The sequence below is a fragment of the Pseudovirgaria hyperparasitica genome (genome assembly GCF_010093815.1).
Source record: "Pseudovirgaria hyperparasitica strain CBS 121739 unplaced genomic scaffold EJ05scaffold_2, whole genome shotgun sequence".
Taxonomy (NCBI): domain Eukaryota; kingdom Fungi; phylum Ascomycota; class Dothideomycetes; order Acrospermales; family Acrospermaceae; genus Pseudovirgaria; species Pseudovirgaria hyperparasitica.
Window position 1 is genome coordinate 1,113,991 of NW_022985550.1, and position 23,717 is coordinate 1,137,707.

At 49.7% G+C, this 23,717-nt stretch overlaps 11 protein-coding genes across 11 annotated transcripts; 6 read left to right on the plus strand and 5 right to left on the minus strand.

Annotated features, from left to right (window-relative positions):
- Positions 1 to 157: 157 nt before the first annotated feature.
- EJ05DRAFT_507521 (uncharacterized protein) lies at positions 158 to 1,657 on the plus strand (the record flags this gene model as incomplete). The annotated part of the gene is made up of 1 exon (XM_033747928.1): positions 158 to 1,657. One exon carries the CDS (start codon positions 158 to 160, stop codon positions 1,655 to 1,657), a length of 1,500 nt encoding a protein of 499 aa, XP_033604357.1.
- A 213-nt stretch (positions 1,658 to 1,870) lies between these two features.
- EJ05DRAFT_507522 (transcription initiation factor IID, TAF10 subunit) lies at positions 1,871 to 2,955 on the plus strand. The gene is made up of 2 exons (XM_033747929.1): positions 1,871 to 2,215; positions 2,285 to 2,955. Exons 1-2 carry the CDS (start codon positions 1,973 to 1,975, stop codon positions 2,693 to 2,695), a joined length of 654 nt encoding a protein of 217 aa, XP_033604358.1. The 5' UTR covers positions 1,871 to 1,972; the 3' UTR covers positions 2,696 to 2,955.
- On the minus strand, positions 2,796 to 3,479 carry EJ05DRAFT_460716 (ribosomal protein S19/S15). Its single transcript, XM_033742618.1, has 3 exons — positions 3,401 to 3,479; positions 3,143 to 3,338; positions 2,796 to 3,067 (listed from the first exon to the last, which is right to left on the minus strand). The coding sequence occupies exons 1-3, from the start codon at positions 3,444 to 3,446 to the stop codon at positions 3,025 to 3,027; spliced, it is 285 nt and encodes a 94-aa protein (XP_033604359.1). The 5' UTR covers positions 3,447 to 3,479; the 3' UTR covers positions 2,796 to 3,024.
- A 117-nt stretch (positions 3,480 to 3,596) lies between these two features.
- On the plus strand, positions 3,597 to 6,203 carry EJ05DRAFT_188848 (DNA repair exonuclease). The gene is made up of 5 exons (XM_033739664.1): positions 3,597 to 3,725; positions 3,780 to 4,062; positions 4,111 to 4,458; positions 4,508 to 5,999; positions 6,059 to 6,203. The coding sequence occupies exons 1-5, from the start codon at positions 3,710 to 3,712 to the stop codon at positions 6,137 to 6,139; spliced, it is 2,220 nt and encodes a 739-aa protein (XP_033604360.1). The 5' UTR covers positions 3,597 to 3,709; the 3' UTR covers positions 6,140 to 6,203.
- Positions 6,204 to 7,460: 1,257 nt separating this feature from the next.
- EJ05DRAFT_496798 (uncharacterized protein) lies at positions 7,461 to 10,616 on the plus strand (the record flags this gene model as incomplete). Its single annotated transcript, XM_033746450.1, has 1 exon — positions 7,461 to 10,616. The coding sequence occupies one exon, from the start codon at positions 7,461 to 7,463 to the stop codon at positions 10,614 to 10,616; it is 3,156 nt and encodes a 1,051-aa protein (XP_033604361.1).
- Positions 10,617 to 13,289: 2,673 nt separating this feature from the next.
- Positions 13,290 to 13,898, minus strand: EJ05DRAFT_496799 (uncharacterized protein; the record flags this gene model as incomplete). The annotated part of the gene is made up of 2 exons (XM_033746451.1): positions 13,290 to 13,549; positions 13,613 to 13,898. The coding sequence occupies 2 exons, from the start codon at positions 13,896 to 13,898 to the stop codon at positions 13,290 to 13,292; spliced, it is 546 nt and encodes a 181-aa protein (XP_033604362.1).
- Positions 13,899 to 14,878: 980 nt separating this feature from the next.
- Positions 14,879 to 15,853, plus strand: EJ05DRAFT_491488 (NAD(P)-binding protein; the record flags this gene model as incomplete). The annotated part of the gene is made up of 2 exons (XM_033745984.1): positions 14,879 to 14,960; positions 15,012 to 15,853. The coding sequence occupies 2 exons, from the start codon at positions 14,879 to 14,881 to the stop codon at positions 15,851 to 15,853; spliced, it is 924 nt and encodes a 307-aa protein (XP_033604363.1).
- Positions 15,854 to 16,064: 211 nt separating this feature from the next.
- Positions 16,065 to 17,305, minus strand: EJ05DRAFT_496801 (uncharacterized protein; the record flags this gene model as incomplete). The annotated part of the gene is made up of 3 exons (XM_033746452.1): positions 16,065 to 16,578; positions 16,627 to 16,924; positions 16,987 to 17,305. 3 exons carry the CDS (start codon positions 17,303 to 17,305, stop codon positions 16,065 to 16,067), a joined length of 1,131 nt encoding a protein of 376 aa, XP_033604364.1.
- Positions 17,306 to 17,574: 269 nt separating this feature from the next.
- Positions 17,575 to 18,175, minus strand: EJ05DRAFT_189165 (uncharacterized protein). Its single transcript, XM_033739668.1, has one exon. It carries the CDS (start codon positions 18,081 to 18,083, stop codon positions 17,754 to 17,756), a length of 330 nt encoding a protein of 109 aa, XP_033604365.1. The 5' UTR covers positions 18,084 to 18,175; the 3' UTR covers positions 17,575 to 17,753.
- EJ05DRAFT_472865 (uncharacterized protein) lies at positions 18,167 to 22,470 on the minus strand. Its single transcript, XM_033743268.1, has 3 exons — positions 22,433 to 22,470; positions 18,631 to 22,377; positions 18,167 to 18,581 (listed from the first exon to the last, which is right to left on the minus strand). The coding sequence occupies exons 2-3, from the start codon at positions 22,127 to 22,129 to the stop codon at positions 18,268 to 18,270; spliced, it is 3,813 nt and encodes a 1,270-aa protein (XP_033604366.1). The 5' UTR covers positions 22,130 to 22,377; positions 22,433 to 22,470; the 3' UTR covers positions 18,167 to 18,267.
- On the plus strand, positions 22,469 to 23,384 carry EJ05DRAFT_472866 (ribosomal protein L24). The gene is made up of 3 exons (XM_033743269.1): positions 22,469 to 22,530; positions 22,578 to 22,690; positions 22,777 to 23,384. The coding sequence occupies exons 1-3, from the start codon at positions 22,512 to 22,514 to the stop codon at positions 23,041 to 23,043; spliced, it is 399 nt and encodes a 132-aa protein (XP_033604367.1). The 5' UTR covers positions 22,469 to 22,511; the 3' UTR covers positions 23,044 to 23,384.
- Positions 23,385 to 23,717: the final 333 nt, after the last annotated feature.

Below are 23,717 nucleotides of genomic sequence, written 5' to 3' on the forward strand. Positions count from 1 at the left end.
TTTTTCTACCACGGTGGAGGTCTGACAGTAGTCTGTCTTCTTTTAGTACCATAGCTATCTCCTCGTGGACGGCTGCCAGCTAGATTGTTCAACATAGAATATCGGATAACGCTGTAGATGCCAAAACAGTCACAACGGCACATGCGCTCTAGCAGTCATGGGAAATGCATCAGCACCCAAAATTATCATTCGTCCGTGCTTAGAGATGCTCCCGTTTGAGATTCTAGAGGAGATATACAAACATCTCGGCACTATTGATGATGCTCATCACTTGGCTCGCACCTGTAAAAGAATCAATCAGGTCATGGATCTTGATGGTGTCTACAAGAGGATCATGGGCATGATAATTGTACCATATACCTACATAAAATCCTACAAGACTAACAAATATCAGGTGAATTCGAAAGTCCATCGCTTTGATAAGCAACTATGCAACTTGCTCGTCGCCCATCATCATATCTTAGAACACTTTACAGAAAACGGAATATTTCCGCAATGTAAAGATCCGAGCCTCCCTACCTCTGACCAAGGTCCAGATCCAGGTGCTGTCGATCTCTCTCGGGCTACGTGTCCATCTTGGAAATCTCCTGAATATGAGTGGCGCATCACCGATACCGAAATCTTCGATATTCTCGCACGCTGGCAAGGACTGCGGGAAATTCAACATCTCTACACCAAACAAACCGCAAGCAAAATGAGTTACCTTAACCCCTGGATGTGGGGTCAGCACGATGAGTTGCAACTTGCTGCTCTGCATCGACACTATATTTATATTACTAACATGGGCTTCGAGGGAGTACGAGTTGACGCACTGCCGAACCGCGACACTCACATGGATTCCTTTGACGCAGAACAGACAGATCGTTTCTATGTTGCGCTTACCTTAAACTGGGTTCTGCAGCAGCATCGTTGGTGTTTGATATCCCTGAATTGCGCTACACCTATGATTGCGGAGAAGGCAAAATCTGCGTTCGAAGCAATGCTTCAGCATGATGAAGCTCGATGGGGTAAACGGTCACTACTCGATGAGCTTGACCTGCTTGAGGTCTACGAGTTCCTCTACCACGCCATGTTACCGGTCGCCTTCCGTGTGTTACATGGAGATGGTCAGACTAGTGGTATTGGGAGGACAAGAGTGGGTCAACAAGCGTACGAAGTTTCGGCCGGTAGACTGTTGCGTCGTCGTCTCCAAACCAAGATGGCGATGTTTCAACCACCAGACATAGTCGAGGCGATCCTTTTAGCACAGCACACGGGTCCAGTAATGGAGTACGATGATGCACTGCAATCACCCCGGGCGACGTTCAATTCAACGACCCTATCTGCAGCGTGGCGCCCGGGAATGGTTACTTATAGACATGAAAGCTTCGGTTTCTTGCCTTCTGGGACCATCTTGAGCATGGGTAACAGAGGTGCGCGAAGACCGGAAGTTTTGGGGGACATGCATTACTTGTATCTGTCGGAAACGAGGGTATATAACGCTATCAGAGCATTCTGCAGACAAGGGCTTCCAGATCCACGGGAGAAGGAATTTCACAAGTATTGGGCCGATAGCCTAAGAGGCGGAATGTTTTGGTTCGCGCAGTCTTCAGGCAAAGCAGAATGTCGAATCGACCGCCTGCGCGAAGCGCCTGAGCGGAAAGACTGCGAATTTTGAATCGTGGTAAGTTTGGTGCAGCTGGATGAGGTTTAGACGAATTACGCCAGGAATCTGATAGGTGCTATAATCGCTTGATTATCAGTCGCAGGCTTGCAGTTCAACAGGTTACCAAAAATGATACTGATACTAGCCAACCTTTGATATACCCGAGGTTATGCCGCCTGGCTCAGGATCCCACGTGTTGTTAATTGAACCCTGACCTTTCCGTCTCCGTCTAAGGTTCTCCGCATCGCGTATGCATTTCGTTAAGCCGAGCTCACCTTTGCGCCTCCAGTACCGACCCGCCTTGACTTGCGCTTAATTCAACACATTATGGCAGATCCAAGCGGGTCTCAAGTTGACCCCCACGTGAAGGCAGAAGTCAAAGAGGAGGAAATTGATGCGTCGATCGAAGAGAACATCAATCCAAATCCTCAACCTGACTCCATGAACCTAGACGGCGCAAATGACATGGATGCCACAATCGCCCCGGCGAACATCGAGCCGCGAATACCTGCAAAGAAAGATGCCACGTTGAGAGAATTTATGAGCAAGATGGACGACTATGCCCCTATCGTACGTGGTGGATTCATGCGCACCGACTTGACATAGACAATACGGAGACGTGGGCTAAACGTTGAACAGATACCTGACGCAGTAACGAATTATTATCTGTCCATCGCTGGCTTACCACCGCCACCCCAGACATCGCCACATCTTGCGCGCCTCCTTGCACTTGCGACACAGAAGTTCATCGCGGATATCGCGGCCGACGCGTACCAGTATTCTCGCATTCGGTCGTCGAATACAAGCAGTGCCAATGCTATGGGTCTAGCACCTGGTGTACCCGGAGCAGCGGGAGGTCCTGCAGCAGGTGCAGCAGCTGCGTCAAAAGAAGGATCAAAAGGAGCTGCACTTGGCGTACAAAGACCTGGTTTTGGAGGCGGTGGACAAGGCGGAGCTGGGCAGGGGCGAACTGTGCTTACAATGGAAGACCTTGGGATGGCTGCGGGCGAATACGGAGTGAACGTGAAAAGGAGCGAATTCTACAGGTGAAAAAGTGTCCAGCGACAAACTCTAATCACCGAAGCGGAGAGAGATGGCAGTCGCTACAGCATCATCAGGGAAATCGCATGGAAACGGGGAGTTTGGGAATCTTCTTGTAGATCACAAAGGATGCTCTACACAGGATGGCGCTTTGGTGTTTCTTCGGACTGGGATGCTCTGTCGCTTCTTGTTTCTGATGTATATCAAATCTATGATGCAAATGTTTACATGTTTTACACCATGTTAATACAGAAGATATACGTCCGTACTAACGCCTGTGTATATGATATCGAACGCCGGATGGTGAAATGCAAAGCCTCTATAATCGCGATTGTCATTCACTTGTTGGCCGTCCTTTTATACGAGAAACGTTTCCTTGTCCTGTATAGCTGTTAGCATAATCGCTTGAGTACCTGATACTCCTAGTACAGTATCAGCGCTTGGGTCAAGACGTACGGCGAGAATTCGCCCAGTTTGTGTCCCACCATATCCTCCGTCACCGTCAGTTCGTGGTATACCAGGCCATTATGAATTTGGAAGCGCAGTCCGACGAAGTTTGGTAATATGGTTGCTGAGCGTGCTTGCGTCCGGATTGGCTGAAGCTTTTCCCCAGCTTTTGGTCGAACGATAGGGAGGGCGACAATATTCGGCACTGAAAATTCGATATGGTCAAACACCTTGTCTCTAGACCTAAAAGCATAAGGGTGAACTTACCTTTCCAGGCTGATCGCCCTTTCGATAGGACCTGTGTCGCGCGCATATTGTCGATGCGGAGGAAGGCACGGGTGTGATGCTAGTAAATTCGAGGTTCCTGTCTACTTTACAGCACAGACCATTTGGTTGGAGCATCACGTGAACACGAGGCAAACGCGTCTGAGGTCTGAGCTCATTCGCATTTCGCGTTCCAGCCTGCTGTGAGTGCAAACATCTGCTAGTTGTAGTATGGCATAACGATTCTCTTTCTCCGAGCCGCAAAGGTTCGTTCTTACGCGAACAAGCCGCGCTCAGCATTCAATCTTCAACATGCCTCCTCCAATAGGTAGACAAGAATAGCAGCTGTCATGTCAGGGCATGTCATTAATCTGAGGTACAGATGCAGATACAATACGAATTCTGGTTGCTACAGACAATCACGTTGGCTATAATGAGCGCGATCCCATCCGTGGATCCGACAGCTGGAGGAGTTTCGATGAGATCATGTGCCTTGCCAAAGAACGTGATGTCGACATGGTTCTTCTCGCGGGAGACCTATTCCATGAGAACAAACCGAGCAGAAAAGCTATGTATGAAGTCATGAGAAGCCTACGAATGAATTGCTTTGGCGAGAAACCGTGTGAGGTCGAGATGTTAAGTGATGCAAGTGAGAACTTTCAAGGGTGAGCCCCCTCCTGGTTCAAGGAGAAGCGTGAACTGAATGTGGTCAGAGAGTTTAATCATGTTAACTACGAAGATCCGGACATCAACGTCGCGATACCGGTTTTTTCCATACATGGTAATCACGATGATCCTTCCGGTGAGAATCATTTAGCGGCTCTGGATATTCTTCAGATGTCCGGTCTGTTGAACTACTATGGCCGAACACCCGAATCCGATAATATCGCCATCAAGCCAGTCCTGCTTCAGAAAGGCCGCACGAAACTTGCGCTGTACGGAATGAGCAACGTTCGCGATGAGAGATTGTTTCGCACATTCAGAGACGGTAAGGTCAAGTTCTTCCAGCCAAGTACAGCAAAAGATGAATGGTTCAATCTGATGAGCGTGCATCAGAACCAGTAAGCCCACAGATCTGTGTCGAAGAGATGCAATGCTAAAGATTTGCAGCGCTGCTCATACAGAGACCAGCTATCTCCCCGAGAACTTTTTGCCCGAATTCATGGACCTTGTAATATGGGGGCACGAGCACCAATGTCTGATAGATCCACGCTACAATCCTGAAATGTCGTTCCACGTAATGCAGCCAGGTTCTTCTGTAGCCACATCTCTTTCCCCAGGAGAGACTGACACTAAGCACATTGCGATTCTCAGTGTCACTGGGAAACAATTCAAGAGCGAGCCCATTCAGCTAAAGTCAGTTCGACCGTTCATCATGAAAGATGTCGTCCTACAGAACGAGCGCGCCCTGAGAGATGTATGGAGACAGGACGACAACAGGACTAAGGTTACGCAACATCTGATAGGGATCGTTGACAAGATGATTGCGCAAGCCAAGACTGAATGGAATGAGGCTCAAAATGACCCGAGCGTTGAAGCCCCACTCCCACTGATACGCCTTCGCGTAGAATACACGGCCCCAGAAGGTGGTAAGTTCGACTGTGAGAATCCACAAAGGTTCTCGAACAGATTCGTAGGGAAGGTGGCCAACGTCAATGATGTGGTCCAATTCCACAGAAAAAAGACAGCTTCGCGAAAAGCCAGGGATGCCCCCGAGCTCCCAGAAGAGCATATCATGGACCAATTAGCGCTTGATTCAGTCAAAGTTGAGAAGCTAGTACGCGAATTTTTGACTGCACAGTCACTCACGATTCTACCTCAGAACACCTTCGGCGATGCAGTCAGTCAATTCGTCGATAAAGATGACAGACATGCGATGGAGATTTTCGTGAACAGCAGTCTAGCAAGCCAAGTCAAGCATCTGTTGGACAAGGATGATATTGACGAGACTGAGATAAATGACGCTATGGAAAGTTACCGTGTGCAACTAGAGGAGATGTTTGCTACTGGACAAGTTCGGGCAAACAAAGGGAAGCGCAAATACAAGCCGAAGCCGCCAAATTGGGATAGTGATATGGATGGTGATTGGGAAGAGCAACCAGGAGCACTCATTATCTCAGATAGAGAGAGTGGTAATGGTGACGAAGATGACGATGAAGAACGCAGAGCTGCGACGACTCGTGGGCGCGCACGAGGCCGGGCAGGTAAAGCTTTAGGTACAGGCACAACTCGGAAAACCATCACTGCGAAAAGGAATTCTGCCAAGGCGCCTGCTAAAGCTGCACCAGCTAGAGGGAAGAAGAAGATCGTCCAAGAGGAATCGGAGGAGGAAGATGATGACGTAATTATGATTGACGACGACGACGAGAATGATGATGATGGTGATGAAAGCCAGGGGCTCTTTGTATCTTCAAAGACTACCACTGCGAGAAGACCTCCGTCCAAGGCTCTTGGAAGTGCACGAGCAAAGTCGCCAGTGAAGAAGCCGACAGCACGAGCTGCAGCAACAGCGTCTGCTAGACAGACTAAATTGGATTTCTCTCAATCTGCGGTGCGAAGTCAAAAGATGCAGGCTAACACCCGAGGAAGGGCGGTCGAGCCAGTAAGTGTTTTTCCACATGCAACCACCTCTTGAACTTTGAAGCTGAGTTCCTTGACTAGAGTGACGATGAGATATCCGACGATGACGACGACGACGCGTTTGAACCGGCACCTCCCGTAACGAGAAATTCTCGGCGATGAAGAGCTTGTACAGGGCAATTGCCCAGGTATGGTCTTTGTAGAAAAGCAAAGGGGTCTTGGTCGAGTCTACTTTGCATAGCGAAAGGCGTTGCCTCAAAATGCCAAACATGATTGCATCCACAAGCAACCTAAGTGTTGCAGATATAGAGTGGTAGCATCTTCAAATCTTGTATTTCAAGGTTTGTGCCCAGACTCTTCCAAAGCTGTTGCGACCTATGTATGTCACCTCTTTTTGATGGGATTTTGATGGCTTTCGCTCTCTTTGGTTTGCACCATGCTCCTTCTCTGAGTCTACGTTCTCCTTCCAAGTCCCCTCTTCTCTCATAAGTTGCCGCCGTGTGCCAGTATGTCGGTTCAGGGACATGTACCTCGCCGTGCATCCCATCGTTTCCTTTCGGTTTACGCCCTCGCGGGAAGGAGAGCAGCATATGCCCTACCTGGTGGTTGGAAGGGACCAGACGCCGGCCATGATGCCTACCAGACTTCTCCTAGACCTCCTTCTCTTCTTGTAGTCCCTACCGCTTCCAAAGTTATCAACCCATGCCAGTCATGTCGCCGCTTCGCAACTGCCGCATCGTGAAGCTCGTCATATATGGCTTCTTCTTCACCCTCATCAACCTCTTTTTCCTCCTCCATGCATCACATTCGATCACTTTTGCTCCACATTCCGTTTCTTTATTCCACACCCACACAGTGTCTCAATCGCTTGGATAGATCAGACTCTGACTAGCATCAGGACTCCACTGGTATGTGTGCCCATCTGCTTCTTTCTGGCAACCACTCCGAATGTGCATGCAGAGAGATTATGCTTAGTGACGTTCTGATATTCGGGTTAGACATTCTCATCAACGATCTCTATACCACCCCACATACTCAACTGCCACCCCTGACAGCACTGTACCCAGTCGACGTGTTTGAATACGACACGAAAGCAAAAGACGGAGGATGACAGCATACAAAGTCGAAGAGCTCTTGGCTCTCAGAGATTCGGCATCGGAGTCTGCTGTTTCATTTATCGAGAAGTTCGGTGATGAAGATGCAATTAAGGGTAAGCAAGCATGCACAGTTCACGATATTCGTCCCCTACACGCTACTGGTCATGCACGGTTGCCACGTCCAATCAGCTCACGCTCTTGGTGCGCTTTCTTTCTTTCCACTGACCATGCATGGTTATTCCTCACGTCCACTTGATCCTCAGCTTCGCTCCTCTTTCTTGGCTCATTCTTCTCAAACCACCCTCTCTCCATCTTATACAGTCAATCCTACTCCTTGAATACATCGTATCATTACCTTCCTTAGCTTTAAAGCCAGTTCTATCCTCATGAATCCCACCGCCCGACCGTTCGTGCCTGTAGAAAAGTGGCATTACAATCACTATCCTGTTACACCATCACCGGATGAGGAAGACGAATGGGAGGAGAACCCAGAAGATTTTTGTTGGAGAAGGCTGACACCACGTACTGCAGAGCATGTTCTGCGTCCTTCAGCCTCTGCCGGAGTGATAGGCTCGCAGCTGATGGGTAATCGCATGCGTCCCTCTGCAGGCACAGCCAACGGTAACAACAAGAAACCTTCACCCTCTCCTTCGTTTAAACGAAAGACTGTCGAGCGCATGATCAAGGAGCACGGTAGTCCCCCTGGTATGCGAGTCACGGCTGGTGGCCGGGTTGTGCCTATTGACCTGCCGCCGCTAAGCAGTCCTCGATTTCCCTTCAACAACGCAAAGTCTCAAGCGACTAGCCGCGCAACTTCGGCTCCACAGCTCTTTGCCAATCACAACAACAGCATCAACGGCTCTGTCTTTCCCTTCGCGGGTCATTCGCCCTTGTACGTTGTCAACAACCACATTTGCCAGCTCGTCAACGGACAACTTGTTCCCCTAGCACTACCTGTCTACGAGAACAACGGAGTGCTGCCCTCACCTCAGTTCCCAACGATGACTGCCATGGCGATGGGTGATCAGTATATGCCACAGCTCACTAATGGCTTTCTTGCACCTGTTCCTCCTGTCAATCTGTCTCCACTTGCTCAGGCGATTCCTATGCATTCTGGAATTCCGCCAATGCCATCTGCCGTACCAAGTCAACAGGTGGCCTCTGATCCAGGCATTAACCTCGCTACGAAGATCAAGATACTTGAAGATGAGTACAGTAAGCTGGAGAGTCAGCTGAAGGAGCTTGAGCGCCTTGAAGTTGTGCAGTCTGATCCAAGGGGACCGCAATGGCGACAAGAAGTCGTGAAGACGAAGCGGACCTTCATTACTGTCCTTGACATTATTCGCAAGCTGCTCAAGGCTCTGCGCGCTGGTAGCTCTGACGGCGGAAATGCCATCGACGCGAACCCTCAACCGCTCCCCAGCTCCCTATCAACCGGTCACTCCCAGCCACCGAATGCGCACTTACAGCTTTCCACCTTGTCAGGTCTGGGCAACACTGCCCTGGGACCATCGCCTGTCTCGCAGCCCACCCAAATGGATATGTCTGCCTACTACCAATCGTTTGGTTACCATCCTCAGCTTGAGCTCCAGGCGCCTGTCACGAACCAGGCCTCAGTACCAACCACTCTGGGCGCTCCGCTGTCCACAGCCAACGGGAGTGGAACCTTTGCTGTAGCAAATCCTCCTTCCCAATCTACTTCATCGAACGGCATCTTAACACACAACAGCGGTCAGCCACCTTCTCCGTGGCGGTCAAATGGCCCACGTCGGTCACATGCAGTTGAGATCAAAGATCCTCGTGACGGTTCCAAGAAGTCAACTGGACAGCAGTCTAAGTCTGCACTCAATCCTACGAGTCCGACGTACGAACCCAATTCTCGAGTCAAGACACCAGAGCCGCGATCACCTGGCATCTTCGTGCCTCCCTCTCCCTCACCAATACCGTCCCCAAGTCGTCATGAAGCCATCGAGGCTCAACATCCCTGGTTGTTCGACCAGTCTGATCACCATGGCAACGTGGAAGGACACAAGAGCGCCTCTGGAAAGACTGTTAAGCACAAGTCTAGTGCCGCCAGCGTCCAGACGGCCGATTTCTTCCCGGTCAATACTCACGAACACTCGAACAAGACTCCTAGTGGCGCTGCGAGCAAGTCAGGAAGTCCTCTGAAACTCGGAAATATTGAGGGGGCGCCAGCTACACCGGAGAAGAAGTTCTTGATGGACTTTGCCGAAAGCCAGTTTCGAAGTCCGAATGACGAGAATTCTCATCCTGCGGCTCCTCCTGTTTCTCCAGCGGACGCCCGGGGATCGTCTCACAATGGTGATCTAAGTAAAAGCTACGATAGATACTCCATGTCCAGTGCCGACACATTGAAGCAGACACTGACAACCACCGAACATGCACATACATTTGTGACTTCAAGCTTAGATGCTAAAACCTTCGGAAGCATAAGATCTGGTCAGGACTTGTCTACATTGCCAGTGCACAAGCCACAGCCCACAAAGCTCAACTCGGACTCTTGGCTAAGGGGCTACGGTGCGGGTATGAATCGAAGCTGTCTTCCAGACGGTGCAGACGAGGACTTTGTCGCCGGGTATTGTCGGGGCCTACAAGACTGGCAGAAGTCTCAGAGAAGCCAACCTGGAAATCCAGGAAAGTTTACGGAAGTGTTCCATACGAGCTCCACTACTCTTTCTTCAAGATCACCTGCTAATGTCGTGGCTCTTGAATTGACTGCGAATGGCATCGCCGTTCCTACTAGAAGACCGCATGCCCCTGACCATCCTCACTGTCCTCCTGGTCTTGGGGCAAGACCTTCTGTGGACGTTGGCTTTGTCACTCGTCCCGGCTCTAACATCTGGAGCCCTACTAAGACCGATGGGTTTCCGAAGGACTTTCAAGCCCGGCGACAAGTTCCAGCTCCAATAGGCACTTCTGCTACTCAAGGCGCGGAGCATATAATCTTCGATCAGCGTGCGGCATCAAGTTCTCCAATGATGAGTCTCTCGCGCAGTGTTCAGCCGAGCTACACCATTGACTCACAGAGCTCGAGAGCCTTTCCAGCGAGTTTTCCTTCGCAGGTTGCTCCACCTGTGTCCAGCCAACGCTACTACCCTCCTATGAGGGCGCCAGGCCAGCACGTGCCGCATCATAGTCCTCGAAAGGGTGATCCCAGTCGTATTTCTCAATGTGATGGTGCACTCGATGACATGGTCGATGTTGTCACGGACTCTGGACCCAGTTCCCCCCCAGCTTCCAAGACTACCGGGACCAGATCCAACGGCAATTCACCAAAGAAGGGCGAGTCTCCTGCGAAAGCCAAGCTCGAGCAGATTGCGAACAGTGTAGCAAAGCAGGTCCGAGGGAACCGAAGCAAGAAAACTGCCGAAGATGAGCAAAAGCCTGGAGATGACCCTGCGCACATGAGCACTCAAGATAAAAGGCGCTGGAGAGAAAATTGGCGCAAGCGGTTCGGCGACCTCAAGAACAGAGAGAAAGAAGAGATAGATCGCTATCAACAGGAGAATGCTACTGATTGAGTGGTTTCTTCACCACTTTCGTACCTCCTGCCACGAACTTTCCTTCGAGATCGGACATTGACAATCACAAATACTTCAATTCCAGCGCTGATCAAACCATACATCCGTACCACGGCTCTTGGGTCTTTGGCTGACTCTATTCATTACTGACCTCCATCGAACGCTGTATCATCGCTACTAGTCCTGGGGAAGCGGTTTTCTCTGTTTCAACAACTTCCATTGCGCGACATGCTACACGTTATGTCAAGAATTCTCTTGGCGGAGCTATCGACGACGACCTATCATTGCATCATTACTATGACTTTACAAACCGGTATCTCTTCAACACTAGATCGACCCACAAGGCCAAGCTGGACCTCTTAAAACATGGCATGGTAGTTGACACTTTTTATCTAGAACGCATTCCCCATTTCATTTTCACCGCCATGGTTACCACACCGAGAGTAGTACCTTTTCTTGCAACTCTTACACATGCGAACATCTTCCTTTGTACCATCAAGCACCAAGCACCTAGCACTTTTCTTTACATCTTACTGCACATCTTGTATCTGCAACATCGCATTGCGAAACCTAGGTTGGCATCGTTCCTACACCGATCGCAGCTCACCTTTGCTTGCCTTTCTTTGTGTAAGATAAACCTGCCAGCTATAGTAGAGCTCAATACAACATTATCAAAGAGCTCCACGTATGCAATGACATGTTATAGCCTCATGAGGCCGCTCATACGGGTGTGTGAACACTAAAGTGACTGTACTTGGTGAAAATGTCACGATTTTAATTATATAGTTACCGAATCGTGGGTTCCTAGCAAATGCAAGTCTTGAATCCGGCTGATGTCGACTAGACATTCTACCATGTTTAGGAGAGGTCTGTCTGATCTTGGTTCAAATCTTGTGTAGTAAAATATAGCCAAAGTAGCAATCCTGTTAAAATATACAGTACGTAGGAATGTTGATGTGCCTATTGCTCAAACTATGGCAAGATTTTGTCACATACATCCCATTCTAAGCCTAAGCGGCTTCCAGTTTATCCACACAGAATGCGAACTCGTTCTACTGCCTTGATTGAGAGGAATAATCAAGACAACTCTGCACAGCAGAGCAATTTGTACGTCACCCCCACAAATTTCAAGAACTAGACACAACTCTCCCTCATGGATTTGGCTCTGCCACCCATATCCCAGCCGAAGGTCAGGCCAGAGATTTTGTTTCCTTAAGAAAACGAAGCCGAGCTGACAGGAAAATGGGCGCATGGTTGGGTGGTTGGTGAACCAGAAGAAAGCAAGCTTTACTACTTGTGAAGAGATTGATCGGAGATAAGCAACGCTAACCACAATTTTTTTTTCCAACTTTAATCATTATATATTTTCAAAAAAGTTAGAAACTTTCAGTCAGCAGCACTGATGGCTTAACTGCCTCCAACGCGCACATATTCTCGCTCAAAAAACCAACGCTAGTCCCAAGCGGTATGGTTTCTGCCTGAGATCCCGGGTTCAATTCCCCCGGGTCCGGCAGTTTTGCCATTTTTGGCTTTTGTTTTGTTTATGAATGGGGCGCTAGGCTGGATTGGGAAGGGCATGAAAGTGAATACATGGTGGGGGTGGACACTACTTTTCCGGGATGAAACGAGGGACTCTGTTTTTTGTGAGTGATGATGATGATTATGATTATGATAGCTAGATGTAGAGTGCTGGCTGCTGTGTCTGGGTTTTCACTTATAGGTCGGGTTGAATAAGTGGAAAGTCTGATTCAAAGCGGAACTAAACTGGCGCAATAGGCTGGTTAGAGAATGAATAATGAGCTGTTTAATAATCGGTATCAGTGGCAGATACTCCTTGCATATCATTATGATCGATATAGGTCATACATGAGGTAGTCAGGTTTTGATAGATCAGATGTGGAGACTGAGTGAAAGTATTGCTGGCAACAATCATCTCGTCATGTCGTCTGCTGGGCATGGCAAGATCCCCTGCTCTCTAGCACGTATTCTCGTGTGCATTATTCATGTCTTCCTGTCTTTTCCTACTCTATGGAGGAAGTGTACTGCATTACATGCCTCTCTGTAGACGTTGGCTCTGATGCATGACCATCTATCCCTTAGAGATCACCAGTAACTTTGGGACTAGGCGCAAAGGTGGAGGAACAAAACTCAAGGCGGGCAACACACCTGGTATTTGGCCCAATATGATCTCCATTCATCACAGTCCCACAATACATATGTTTCAACGACCTTCCAGTGTTTCTGACTTATATATCCTTGCTCAAGACCACCATTCACAGTGACGGTCATTAGCATTGTATTCTCTGACAACAGCTGCAATTGACAGTGTAATAAGTAACAGTGAAACAGATACTCGCATATGACTTCATCATCAAGAGGGCAACATGATGCTGATCCATAAGCTAGTACGGTCAGTTGTGAGTAAATCCTATGCGGCAAGTATATAAAGACTACACTGGCTAGTCATTCATAATCCTAGAGGCCATTAAGGCTGACTTTTAATTCTATGTTATCTGGTAAGTCGATGGAATTAGCTACTCCTCTGAAGCTGCATCCATTGTTCGTTGGTGAGGGACTCATGTAGCTGTAGTATTCGTCTTCTAAAAGGGGTTAGCAACATCGCATAAGGGGCTCATGCAAGGGCTCACTAAATATGTTTTCCTTCTCGATTTCCTATCCATCCCATTCCTCCATCTCGGCTTCATGTTCATCCCATTCCTCCATCTCGGCTTCCTGTTGATCCCATTCCTCCATCTCAGCTCCCTGTTGATCCCATTCCTCCATCTCGGCTTCTTGTTCGTCCAATTCCCTATTGCAAGCCAAATCTGCTTGTCGGTTAAATGCACGAGGAATCCATTCGTAGTTCACATCTCCTCTCTCGCGTATTTGCTCATCAAGGCCACAGGTCTCTTTGATCAGATCCTGATTTGCAACTAATTTCCCCGAGGAAGTCTTCCAGCCATTGCTCTTCTAGTTATCATTCCATTCTTTCATACAACCGATAGCGTATTTGGAGTCTGAGCGGATCTCAACATTGAGCTTGGGAGAGGATCGCAACTCGTCATGCTTTTGCAAAGCTTGCTTGAGGGCAAGGTTGATAGCAGTGAGCTCTGCACGGGAGCTGGTAGGCTCTGGGAGGGACTCTCCACGTTCGAGTCGCTCGGTGTGTATCTTGGTTCTACCTGATGGCCCCTTCTCGATGGCAGCGGCAGCACCGACAGGCTGTTGAGCACCGTTGCGACGACAGCCACCATCAACCTCAAATACTATGTTGTAGACCATCGTAAAGCTTGAGCTTTGATGTACAAGTGAGGGAGACAGATCAGAAAAGGAACGTTTTGGCCAGGATAGGAGTACTGATCAAGAAGCAAAAAAACAGAAACGGTAATGAAGACAGAGGTTACAGAGGTATCAAGGGAAGGTGAAGCAGTGCTTAAGTGCAGCTTTTTAAGGTAGGCCGCTCTTCCCTTCTTTTGCTTCGGAAAGTGTGGTATGCTGCTGCCCCAAAGTACAGTAGCTTCACCTTGTAGTCCCTGCCTCCCAGGATAGGTAGCCATCTGCTTGGAGCTGTCTACATAGATTGTGTTACTAGGTATCAAGTTGAGTCATGATTCTCCTTAACCACCTTCACCTGGCATCAATCGATTCTCGAGGTGATGACACCCTCTGTCCTCGCTGGGTGATATAATCACCCGTCGTGGTATAACACAGAATCTAGCCTGAGTCATTGTACTATGTCTTTGATACAAAGAGTTGTACGTGTTATTAGCTTGATAAATGCATCTTTGCCCTGTCTGAAGCGAAGCTAAACTTTCACGAAACAGAAGCTCTCAAAAGTCGTGAATCACTGGAGCGAAACTCACAAAACCTAACCATCTCTCCCAGCTCTATTATCTAGATGTATAGTATGCTCATTTATCTTGGAATATCTATAGATTATTGGTTAACTTAAACGTAGTACAGGATTTCCTTGATGTGGATCTTGACTAAAAAGAGAACTATCCACGACTTTTACAACGCGCTGTTCCACGAAAACGCAGCTCAAGATGTGATTGGCAGGTGCTTATGCAAGAGATGGAGGGGATGGATTGGTGGGGCATCGTCATTTCTATCAATTCAATCACGCTCAATGACCACTATTATCAGTGAACTACACCCACTAATCATCGCTATCGTCAGTCGATAAGCATATCTTCTCAAACAAGAAAGAGATAGTGTAGTCTACACACAAGGAGTCAGACCTCTGTGACAGATCACTCAACATGGACACCACCAAACCACTTGACGTTTCCACCCAATTCTCCGCCAAAGACGAAGTCATTGTCGTGACCGGTGGAGGCACAGGTAGGTATGCGCCCTCATCTCCCCGGATAGCACGTCTCTAAAACTTCCCAGGAATCGGTCTAGCAATCGCATCCGCCCTAGCACACAGTGGTGCAAAGCGTGTCTACATCCTTGGCCGCCGTCTTGATCTTCTGCAGGACGCTGCTTGCCAATACCACAACGTCACGCCACTGCAATGCGATGTCACATCCATAGACAGTATTCGTACCGCCGTTGAAGTCGTCAGGAAGGAGTCCGACCATGTCGATGTACTCATCAACAACGCCGGCATCATTGGGCCTAATCACCTCGACGTCCACAAAGCCGAGACCATCGAGGACCTCTCTGGCATCCTCCTCAGGGATTGGGATAAATGGGAGCCGACATTCGCCACAAACACAACCGCGATCGTGGGTGTGTCTGCGGCTTTTTTGCCATTGCTAGACGCAGCAAATCGAAGGAAGGGCTGGGAGAGTGGGAGGAAGGTTGCTCAGCGGGCGCGGTCACGAGAGATCAATGGGCTTGCGGAGGGTGTTGATGGGTCCGATCCGAGGACGGCACAGATTATCAGCGTAACATCGATCGTATCGTTCAACCGAAATATCACTGATGGACTAGCGTACTCTAGTTCGAAGGCGGGTGCGACACATGTTGCTAAAATGCTTACTACCTTACTCGCGCCTTGGGGAATCAGGAGTAATGTTATTGCGCCAGGGTTCTTTCCTAGTGAGATGACGGCATCCATAACTGATAAATCGTTCCCACCGGAGATGATCCCAGCGGGTAGGCAAGGGTCCTATGAGGACATAGCTTCACTGGCGTTGTTCTTGGTTGGTAGAAGTGGTGCGTATCAGAACGGTGTTGTTCAGATGCCTGATGGTGGTCGCATCTCCGTCCAGCCAGCGACCTACTAAAAGATCATCATAGAAAAATGATAGACATATACGAGGCTTATCAAAGCCATTGGTACATTCCTCATCGCCATTCTAGACGTATCTGTCATCCCCAAAGATCGCTTTTGAACCACTCGCTAAGATGCAATTGTGCCCCTGAGCGGCATGCTGCCAAATGAGGCGTCACCAAAACTCCTATGAGCACCAAGCAAGACATGTACTCGATGATGATTCATGAACTGCCGTCGCCGCCACCGCCACCACCATCACCACCGCTAACGCTACCGCCTTGCAAACTTCCCTCGTTGACGCTTGCACCCCCTTCTTCGGTGGTGCCATTGATCTCCTGGTACTCTTCAATACTGACTCCCATTTCTCTCGCCAAGCGCTCCTCCTCCTTCTTCGCTCTGGCTGCCTCAGTCTCTCTTCGAAGCGCCTCAAGGTTCCAAGCACCTGTGTTCTCATTATCATCGTCATCTTCATCCCCACTGGCGTCCCAATCACCACGCTCGAACAAGGCTCTGCCCGTTGCCTCCTTCATCGCGGCGGCCTGCTCCTCGGCGGCCTTCTTGTCGAGACGATTCTTCTTCCACACGGCGAACGACTCTTCTGTGACAGGTGTCAAGGTACCAGTAAGCTTATGTCGTTCAGACTCTAGGAAGTCCTCGAGCGTGAGAGTGGCCATTGGCGACTTGTCCATTAGAGCCTTCTCAGCAGCACGTTGCTCCTTCGTCTTTAGTACGAACCTGGTACCCATTAGATCGTAAGTTGACGATAGTTGGAAGAATACTCACCCAGGTGGTAGTGAATGCTTGTACATGCACTTGTCGCCACCATTCGGACACGTCCAAAACCAACCATATTTGCCGTTCTCCACAGCCTCGATAAAGAACTTGCAGACCTTTTCAGTCGTCGTTTTGGGGTTCCCATGCTTGGACAGAACGACGTTCCGCAGTTTCTCTTCGTCCCAGGTGGCCATATCATCCTTCTTTTTCTCCTCATCCTCTTCCTCCTGACGAGTGTCTGTATATAGCGACTTTTTCTCGCCTTTTCGCTCAATAGCGAGGTCATGTGAAAACTTACAGCGCTTACCTGGTCTTCAAGTTAGTGCATACCTACAATGAAAGTGTGTCAAATTTCCAATACCAACATACCCTTCTCGCAGTGACCCTTCTTATAAAATTGACATAATATTGTCTTTGGGTCCACGCCGAATGGAACTTTCTGAGTCTGTACAGGTTTGAATAGTTCTGCCACTTCTCTCTTCGCATCCTCTGCTGCCTTCTTCTCCCTCTCACGCGCCGCCTTCTCGGCCTCCTTTTTCTTCTGATCCGGCGTCTTCGCGTCCGCAACTTGACTCTTGATACGGTTTATCTCTTTTTGAGCTGCACCACCCTTCTTGTTTTTCATGCCAAAGGTCTTATCCACCTGCACCTTCTTGGCCTTCTCCTGATTCTGGCCTTTAGGCGCCATGTTTCAAAAGTTTGCGGCCAATTGATATTTCGTATGAGCTCGCGTGAGTAGGCTGCAAGACGACCGGAAACGATCCAGATGTTCTCTGTGACGTGATTGGGCCTAGAGAGCGTGGATGAAGTTGGTGCGCGCGTGCGAGTTCTCAGGAATAGGGGGAATACAGTGTCGTTGTAAGCGGTGTCGGTCAAGGAAAAGTGCATAACGGAAATGACGTTCGCCGCCGGTGGTGGGCTTTGAGTGGGGTGTTTTAGTGTTTTACGCGTGGGTCACTGGCGCTTAGTCAGATATCTACGGTTCATCCACGTCGCTCATATGGCCGCATTTCGGGCAGGCCTCGTCGAGCAATTGAAGTCAACAACATACCAATAATTGTATCCTTCTCGGACTCGTAAAGTCTCCGCCATGTATGTCCTCTGTCATGGGAGCCCTTTGACGTGCTTTTAAATGCTTATGCGCCTCTAGAAATCGAACTCCGGTCAAGTGTAGCTGCGAAAGCTTCACACCTCATATTCGCGATGATATCTGACACCTCGCTGTACTCGCTCGCCGTTTTTCTCGGGAGCGCAGCCATGGTCATGATCGTTCTATACCATTTTCTTGAAGTCAACGCCAAAGACTCTGAACCACTCACAAGCGAACGGAAAGCGGACACAATACCTGCGCCCGCAAACAAGATAAAGGCATGAGCGGAGTACGATACAGCATCGCATGGCGTTCTGGAGTTCAGTATTTTATGGGACATGACACGTTGCAAGAGCAGTAGCTCGATGGACCACATGAATGGGCTGGCAGAAAGTCATCAAAACTTCGTACGCGAAGCCGCCTGCAAAAGTATATGTATCACAACTTTACGCAAATGTCACTCATCTCAACTGGGCATTATTAGAATACGAAGAAATACGCCCACTACGATAACACCTTCTAATCTATCGTTCACGATCCCCCCGAGCCCTTGAATTCCGTCAATCTTCTGCATCTACAACCTCTTCGATATGTTCATCGTCAATGAAGCCCATCCGTCGCTTGTCAGTTGCGAGTCGCGATCCGCCCTGGTCAACGCCTGGACCAAACGAGCGTTTGCGATTCTCAAGATCCCTCTGTGCCTCTCTTGCTTCTTCCTCCACTGGCTTCTTCGGTGGACGGCCAGGCTTCCTGGGCTGGTCGGTAGTCTGTCCCTGAGAGGATGGCTGTCCAGAGGCTGAGGTGATCCTAGGTGTTACCCGTCGCCCACGACTGTCTGACATATAAGCTTCTGACATCTCAGAGTCATGTGCATCTATCGAATAAGATTAGTTCCTGCTGTAGAATATATCATAGTGCCTTACCAGATAACCCACTAGCTGGTCCATCACCCTGTGTCCATGCAATGCTCTGTAAATGTTGTAACTCGATGTGCGCTTTCCATTGTTCCTCTAAAGAGAACCAGAGAGGCTTCCTGGTGGATCTCTCATGGCCATTCTCGTCGCGTTCTTTGACATCTCTACCACATCCTGACCACAAACAGTCAAGACCACCAGTCGTGGAAAACTTGCGGTGGACTTTGAACACGTGCTTCCGAAGAGTATTAAGGTTGTGGAGTTCAGCTACACAGTCTTTCCAGCCACATTTGAACACGCTAAATGACCTCTCCGGGGAACGTTTCTGACCGTTAGATGGTTCGGTAGTAGCCGTCCGTTCGTTCACAGTCGTCGCATTACGTAGGGTACTGGGTGGCCTACCTCCGCGAGTCGGGTAGCTTGTATGCGATTGAGCGGCGGCAGAGCCATGAATGGCTTTGCGCCAACCCACAGGTCGACCTTTCCTTTTGATAGGCGTGCCATCTGCTGCAAATTGCTGAAAGGCTGCATATCCAGTCCCTTTGCCAGGGGCGCTATAAACACCACCTGAGGGATTAGATGATGGGGTTTGACTTGGCCCAGATTGTGAGGAAGGTAGTCTGCGATCACCGTAACCTGAAGGTCGATGTTCGCGTGCAGATCCCACGGGCGCAGACTGTGGTTGAGGCTCGCCGTCTCCAAATCCATAAGGCCGTGTGGTGCCTGAACGACCGTGCAAAGGCGGACGGCCCCTTCGTTTTGGGATCTTATGAAATGTGGGTGTACTTGGAACCATCGTCATAGACGTGACTGAGTTTCCACCAGTGATAACCGCTTGTTGAAGCGCCATTCTCGGTCGAGCCAGCTGTCTACGTTCCTCATCATCCGAATCGTCGTCTTCGTCATCAGCCAAGTCACCGTCCAACGTATTCATCAGCATCTCTTTCGGCGGCTCTCCTGGGTCTACAAGCCCCCATCGGAAGGTGCTGAGGTCAGAGAAATTGTCGACGTATCTGAAGGTGGTCTTGAGAATGTCTAGATGCGCATTAAGAGGACGCATATCTGGATGACGTCCAGTTGCCAGCAATACGTCACGAGCGATGGTCTTAGAATTATAAGTTGATCTTCGAAGTGCATTCTTCCGATCAAATGGCTTGACAACATCTAGTTGGCTCAAGTCATCCTTCGAGGGAGCAGGTGCGACGGCGCCGGACCCGAATCGAACTGCGTTCGTTGCTGGCTGGCTCGTATTCGGCTGCTGCCATTGAAATGTTGTCTCTGTCGCAGACACATCATACTTCGGTGGTATTTGCGAGTTTGCGACAGGCGCCTGTGAAGTGTATGAAACCGTCCCCGTGTTAATTCGTTTCGGAGGGAGGGGGTCGTCTTCATCGGAAATTGCTGTTAGGTCGATTAGATCGCTGAAGTTACGTTTTCGCGCAGCTTCCTCTTTGCTCTTCGGCTGGCTCATAACCGGCTTTGGTACTGTCAGAGCAGATCCTATATCGTCGACAGGCGGAGCATTATCGGAGTCATAACTGGAAGCAACGGGCAGGTCTGGCGTGAAGTAAGGGGTAGTGGAGCCGCCAGCGGGAATATCTGGGTAATTGGACATAGTAGATGCACCGTCATTTCGAGGACCGGACGCTGTGTAGGGTGATTTAGCATAGCTTGGACTTTCGTAAGCGACTGAGGGTCCGGGATAGATCGTAGTAGGGAGTATCGTGGAACTACTTGTGGCTGCAGGCAATGATGTCGGCGCTCCGTTGAGAGGTGTAGTGGTCGAAGGAGATCTCTTAGGCGCGTCACGTTGTCTGTGCTGTCGATATGCCGAATTAACATCTGGAACTGCTTCCAAAAGATGTCGCGCAAACGAAGCTCGGTCAAGCTTAATTGCGCGAGATTCAAACCATTCACAGAGCTCGATGTAGGTTGGATTCTTGTCAAGCTTGTCGCAAATCTCTTTAGCTGAGACGATCTTGTCGACATTTGCAGGTTGGCTGTTCAGCCATCTTGCCGCAGCGGCTGCGAGGGCTTCTCTCTTTTCAGGGGGCCAGAGAGCCCCTGCTGATGACTTCGGGGCGGGCCTGGCAGATGGAGCACGCGAGGCGGAGACGGCGGGCCCGGGTGGCTGAACTGCAGGTGCCATACTTTGTGGAGTTGGAGTCGCCTTTACGCCGTTTGTCTGACCCTTGGTAGGTTTGATGGGTACTGACTGCGTTGTAGCCTGTGCCACGGGTGTCGGTTTGTGTTGCACCGTTGGAGACTGTGATGAAGTACCTTGCGCCTTGCGTTCTTCTTCCCAAATCTTAGCTAGCAGAGTTGGGTTCTTCGTGTTGTATTGACGCATCTTTGCCATCAATGCGCGGATTTCTGCTTCTTCAGCAGTTTCCACTGGCTCGACATTCTGAACAGCAGGGCTGTTTGACGCGGCCGCAGCAGCCTTGGCTTCATCTCTTTTCTTCTTGCTCTCTGCCCGTTTCCTTTTACGCTCTTCGTCTTTAACTTTCTTTTCGTCTTCTTTTTGTTTCGCTTTAAGCGCCTCTGCCTGTCTCTGAGCTTCTTCGGCTCTCAGTGCACTCTCTTGCTCAGCCCGGATCCGCTGCTCTTCAGCCAACCGTGCCCTCTCCTCCTCGGCCTTGCGTGCATTCTCCTGCTCTGCTCTGCGTGCAGCTTCCGCTCGGATGGCATCTTCGGCGGCCTTAGCCGCGCGTGCAGCTTCCTGCTTTCTTTGGATTTCGGGCCAAGGGTCATACACCTGGATGGGATCAACAGTGCTTGTCGTCGTTGACCCGTAAGTACCAGTGACGCTATTAGGAGTCGGATGCTGATATTTTGGGCTGCCACGACTTGGAGTTTGAGTGGTATTACTATTGTGGTCGGACCTGGAGGCGTTGCTGGGGTCCCTTGCATGAGACGTAGGTCTAGCATATGAAGCGGGAGCTTCTGTACGGGTTTGCGGACCTGCTGTCGTGTATGTCGTTTGTGATGGGAAGGCCACAGACGCTGGCATAGGAAGGCCGTATCGTGCACTCGATTGGGTCTGTCCTGCAGTGCTCGCAGGTCGCGAGGGACGATTCACATACGCCGCGGGAGGAGTCGTAGTGCGATTGTTGGTAGTCTGCTGTGAGTTTGCAGTATATCGATGTGCTGCCGTTGTCGCTGCTTGCATGCCGGGACTGCTTAAGGCGCCCCCGTTGTTGTAGGCTGTGTTGCTCAGATTGCGCAGCGCTTCAGCAGCTCGACCGTCTTGCGCTCCTTCATAGCTTCCATTCCACCCCGAGGCATTGTGCGATTGATGTGTAGTGGCATATACACTGGCACGGTTTCGATCCTGGCCCTGACCCTGATTTGGATGCTGAGCTGGAGCGTGGTACTCCGTTGAGAAATTCTGATTGTATGGGGTTGTCGAGGACTGAGACTCGTACCCTGCGAAGGACTGTTGACCATTTGACTGGCTGTTCTGTCCGTAATAATTTGCCGGAGCATAGTATTCGTTTGAGCCCATCTTGTCGCGTATTCAAGAAGGACCAGGATGTCAACTTCGATTAGTCGCTGCGGCGCGACGTGGAATGGTTAATTTTGCCAGCATGTATCGAGCCAGGACCGTTAGTCGGAGGTAGTCCTACATAAGAGTTGCGGGTCTGAATAGCAGATTTCGAAGTGCTGTGTAAATGGACCAAAAGTTCATTCACGCGTAATTAATGGGATCTCGTGTTCTTGGTTGATGGTCGTGATGGCCACTTACGATCATGACTAAGATTCATTAGCGCGGTAAAGGGCTCGCTTAGCAGATTTGGAGATCACGGACACACAAGCTACAATTTTGACGCCCAGCGACAACGACACCTCCCCGCCCGACTCAACTAACCACAGCCTCATCCTCCGTCATGACGAAAATCAATACCGGTATGCGTTTAAAGGTCCCTAGAATGTCTCAATACTAAGCTCTACAGCTGTGCACTCCTCGCGGAGAAAGGCGCGCAAGGCGCACTTCGGTGCTCCCTCCAGTGTCCGCCGCACAATTATGAGCGCACCATTGAGCAAGGAACTGAGGGAGAAGTACAATGTACGAATTCCTTCTCACATAATCTGATACACCGCGTTCTGTAAGTAGGTATGATGCGAACTAAGACGCTAATACCCAGTCTCTAGGTCCGCTCAATTCCTATCCGCAAGGACGACGAGATTGTTATCACCCGAGGAACCAACAAGGGTCGCGAAGGCAAAGTCACCTCCGTTTACCGTCTGAAGTGGGTTATTCACGTCGAGAGAGTCTCCCGCGAAAAGTCAAACGGCCAATCAGTACCCCTCGGCATTGCCCCGTCAAAGGTTCAGATAACTAAGTTGAAGCTGGACAAGGACCGCGAGAGTATTCTTGAGCGTAAGGGTGCTGGTAGTCAACAAAAGAAGGAGGCATGAGTGGCCCAGAGCGGTCAGGGTTGACGATATTTCATGGCCTCTTTGTCCTGTTTCACCGGCGTGGGATTGTATTCGGTCTCTGTCAAGAGCATTGCGCTACAAATTCGGCATGGGACAATATGAGGACAATGTGCAGTGTGCTAGCGGATTATCGATGGTCATACATGCGGACCTAGCAAAAAATCGAAATAGTATCTGCTCACGGCGGTGACACACTCTAGGCTCATGTGGTGCCCTTGGTGTGACGTGGAAGTGAGCATGGTTTTGGTGACGACATGTGAATCTTTGTGATATCACCACTAACTCTGTTTCCTTTGTCCTAGAAACATACAATATCCGCTAAATATCAATTCAGCAGCCACCTCCGGCAACGGTTGGACTTCATGGTTGTTAGAGTTAAACGACTAGCGAAGAGCGAAGCAATCTGGCTTTATCAAGCCAGACTTGCCGGCAGACTTATCTCAAAGAAGCAATTCAAGGAAGAGACGAGTTTGAAGGCGAGAGACATTTGGAAGTCAAAAAGTCCTGCTAATAATTGAACGGACGCGGGTAAATCGTAATGCGCTGTTGCAGACATGACTGTATCTATGTTTGGTTGTATGTCCTTGACTGATCAAACTACGACACCTAGACGCTCACGGTTACTCCGTCATCTCACCTGTCCTGTCACGTGC

Bases quoted from the DNA above. Each gene is read 5' to 3' on its own strand.
- EJ05DRAFT_189165 (XM_033739668.1), bottom strand. From the start codon at position 18,083: ATGTGGTCCATCGAGCTACTGCTCTTGCAACGTGTCATGTCCCATAAA.
- EJ05DRAFT_188848 (XM_033739664.1), top strand. The intron at 4,063-4,110 runs GTGAGCCCCCTC...GAATGTGGTCAG, and splicing joins GCAAGTGAGAACTTTCAAGG to AGAGTTTAATCATGTTAACT. The intron at 6,000-6,058 runs GTAAGTGTTTTT...TTCCTTGACTAG, and splicing joins GAGGAAGGGCGGTCGAGCCA to AGTGACGATGAGATATCCGA.
- EJ05DRAFT_472865 (XM_033743268.1), bottom strand. From the start codon at position 22,129: ATGGGCTCAAACGAATACTATGCTCCGGCAAATTATTACGGACAGAAC. The intron at 18,582-18,630 runs GTAAGGCACTAT...CTTATTCGATAG, and splicing joins ACCAGCTAGTGGGTTATCTG to ATGCACATGACTCTGAGATG.
- EJ05DRAFT_507522 (XM_033747929.1), top strand. From the start codon at position 1,973: ATGGCAGATCCAAGCGGGTCTCAAGTTGACCCCCACGTGAAGGCAGAA. The intron at 2,216-2,284 runs GTACGTGGTGGA...AACGTTGAACAG, and splicing joins TGGACGACTATGCCCCTATC to ATACCTGACGCAGTAACGAA.
- EJ05DRAFT_472866 (XM_033743269.1), top strand. The intron at 22,691-22,776 runs GTACGAATTCCT...CCCAGTCTCTAG, and splicing joins AACTGAGGGAGAAGTACAAT to GTCCGCTCAATTCCTATCCG.
- EJ05DRAFT_460716 (XM_033742618.1), bottom strand. From the start codon at position 3,446: ATGCGCGCGACACAGGTCCTATCGAAAGGGCGATCAGCCTGGAAAG. The intron at 3,339-3,400 runs GTAAGTTCACCC...TCGAATTTTCAG, and splicing joins AGGGCGATCAGCCTGGAAAG to TGCCGAATATTGTCGCCCTC. The intron at 3,068-3,142 runs GTACGTCTTGAC...ACAGCTATACAG, and splicing joins AAACTGGGCGAATTCTCGCC to GACAAGGAAACGTTTCTCGT.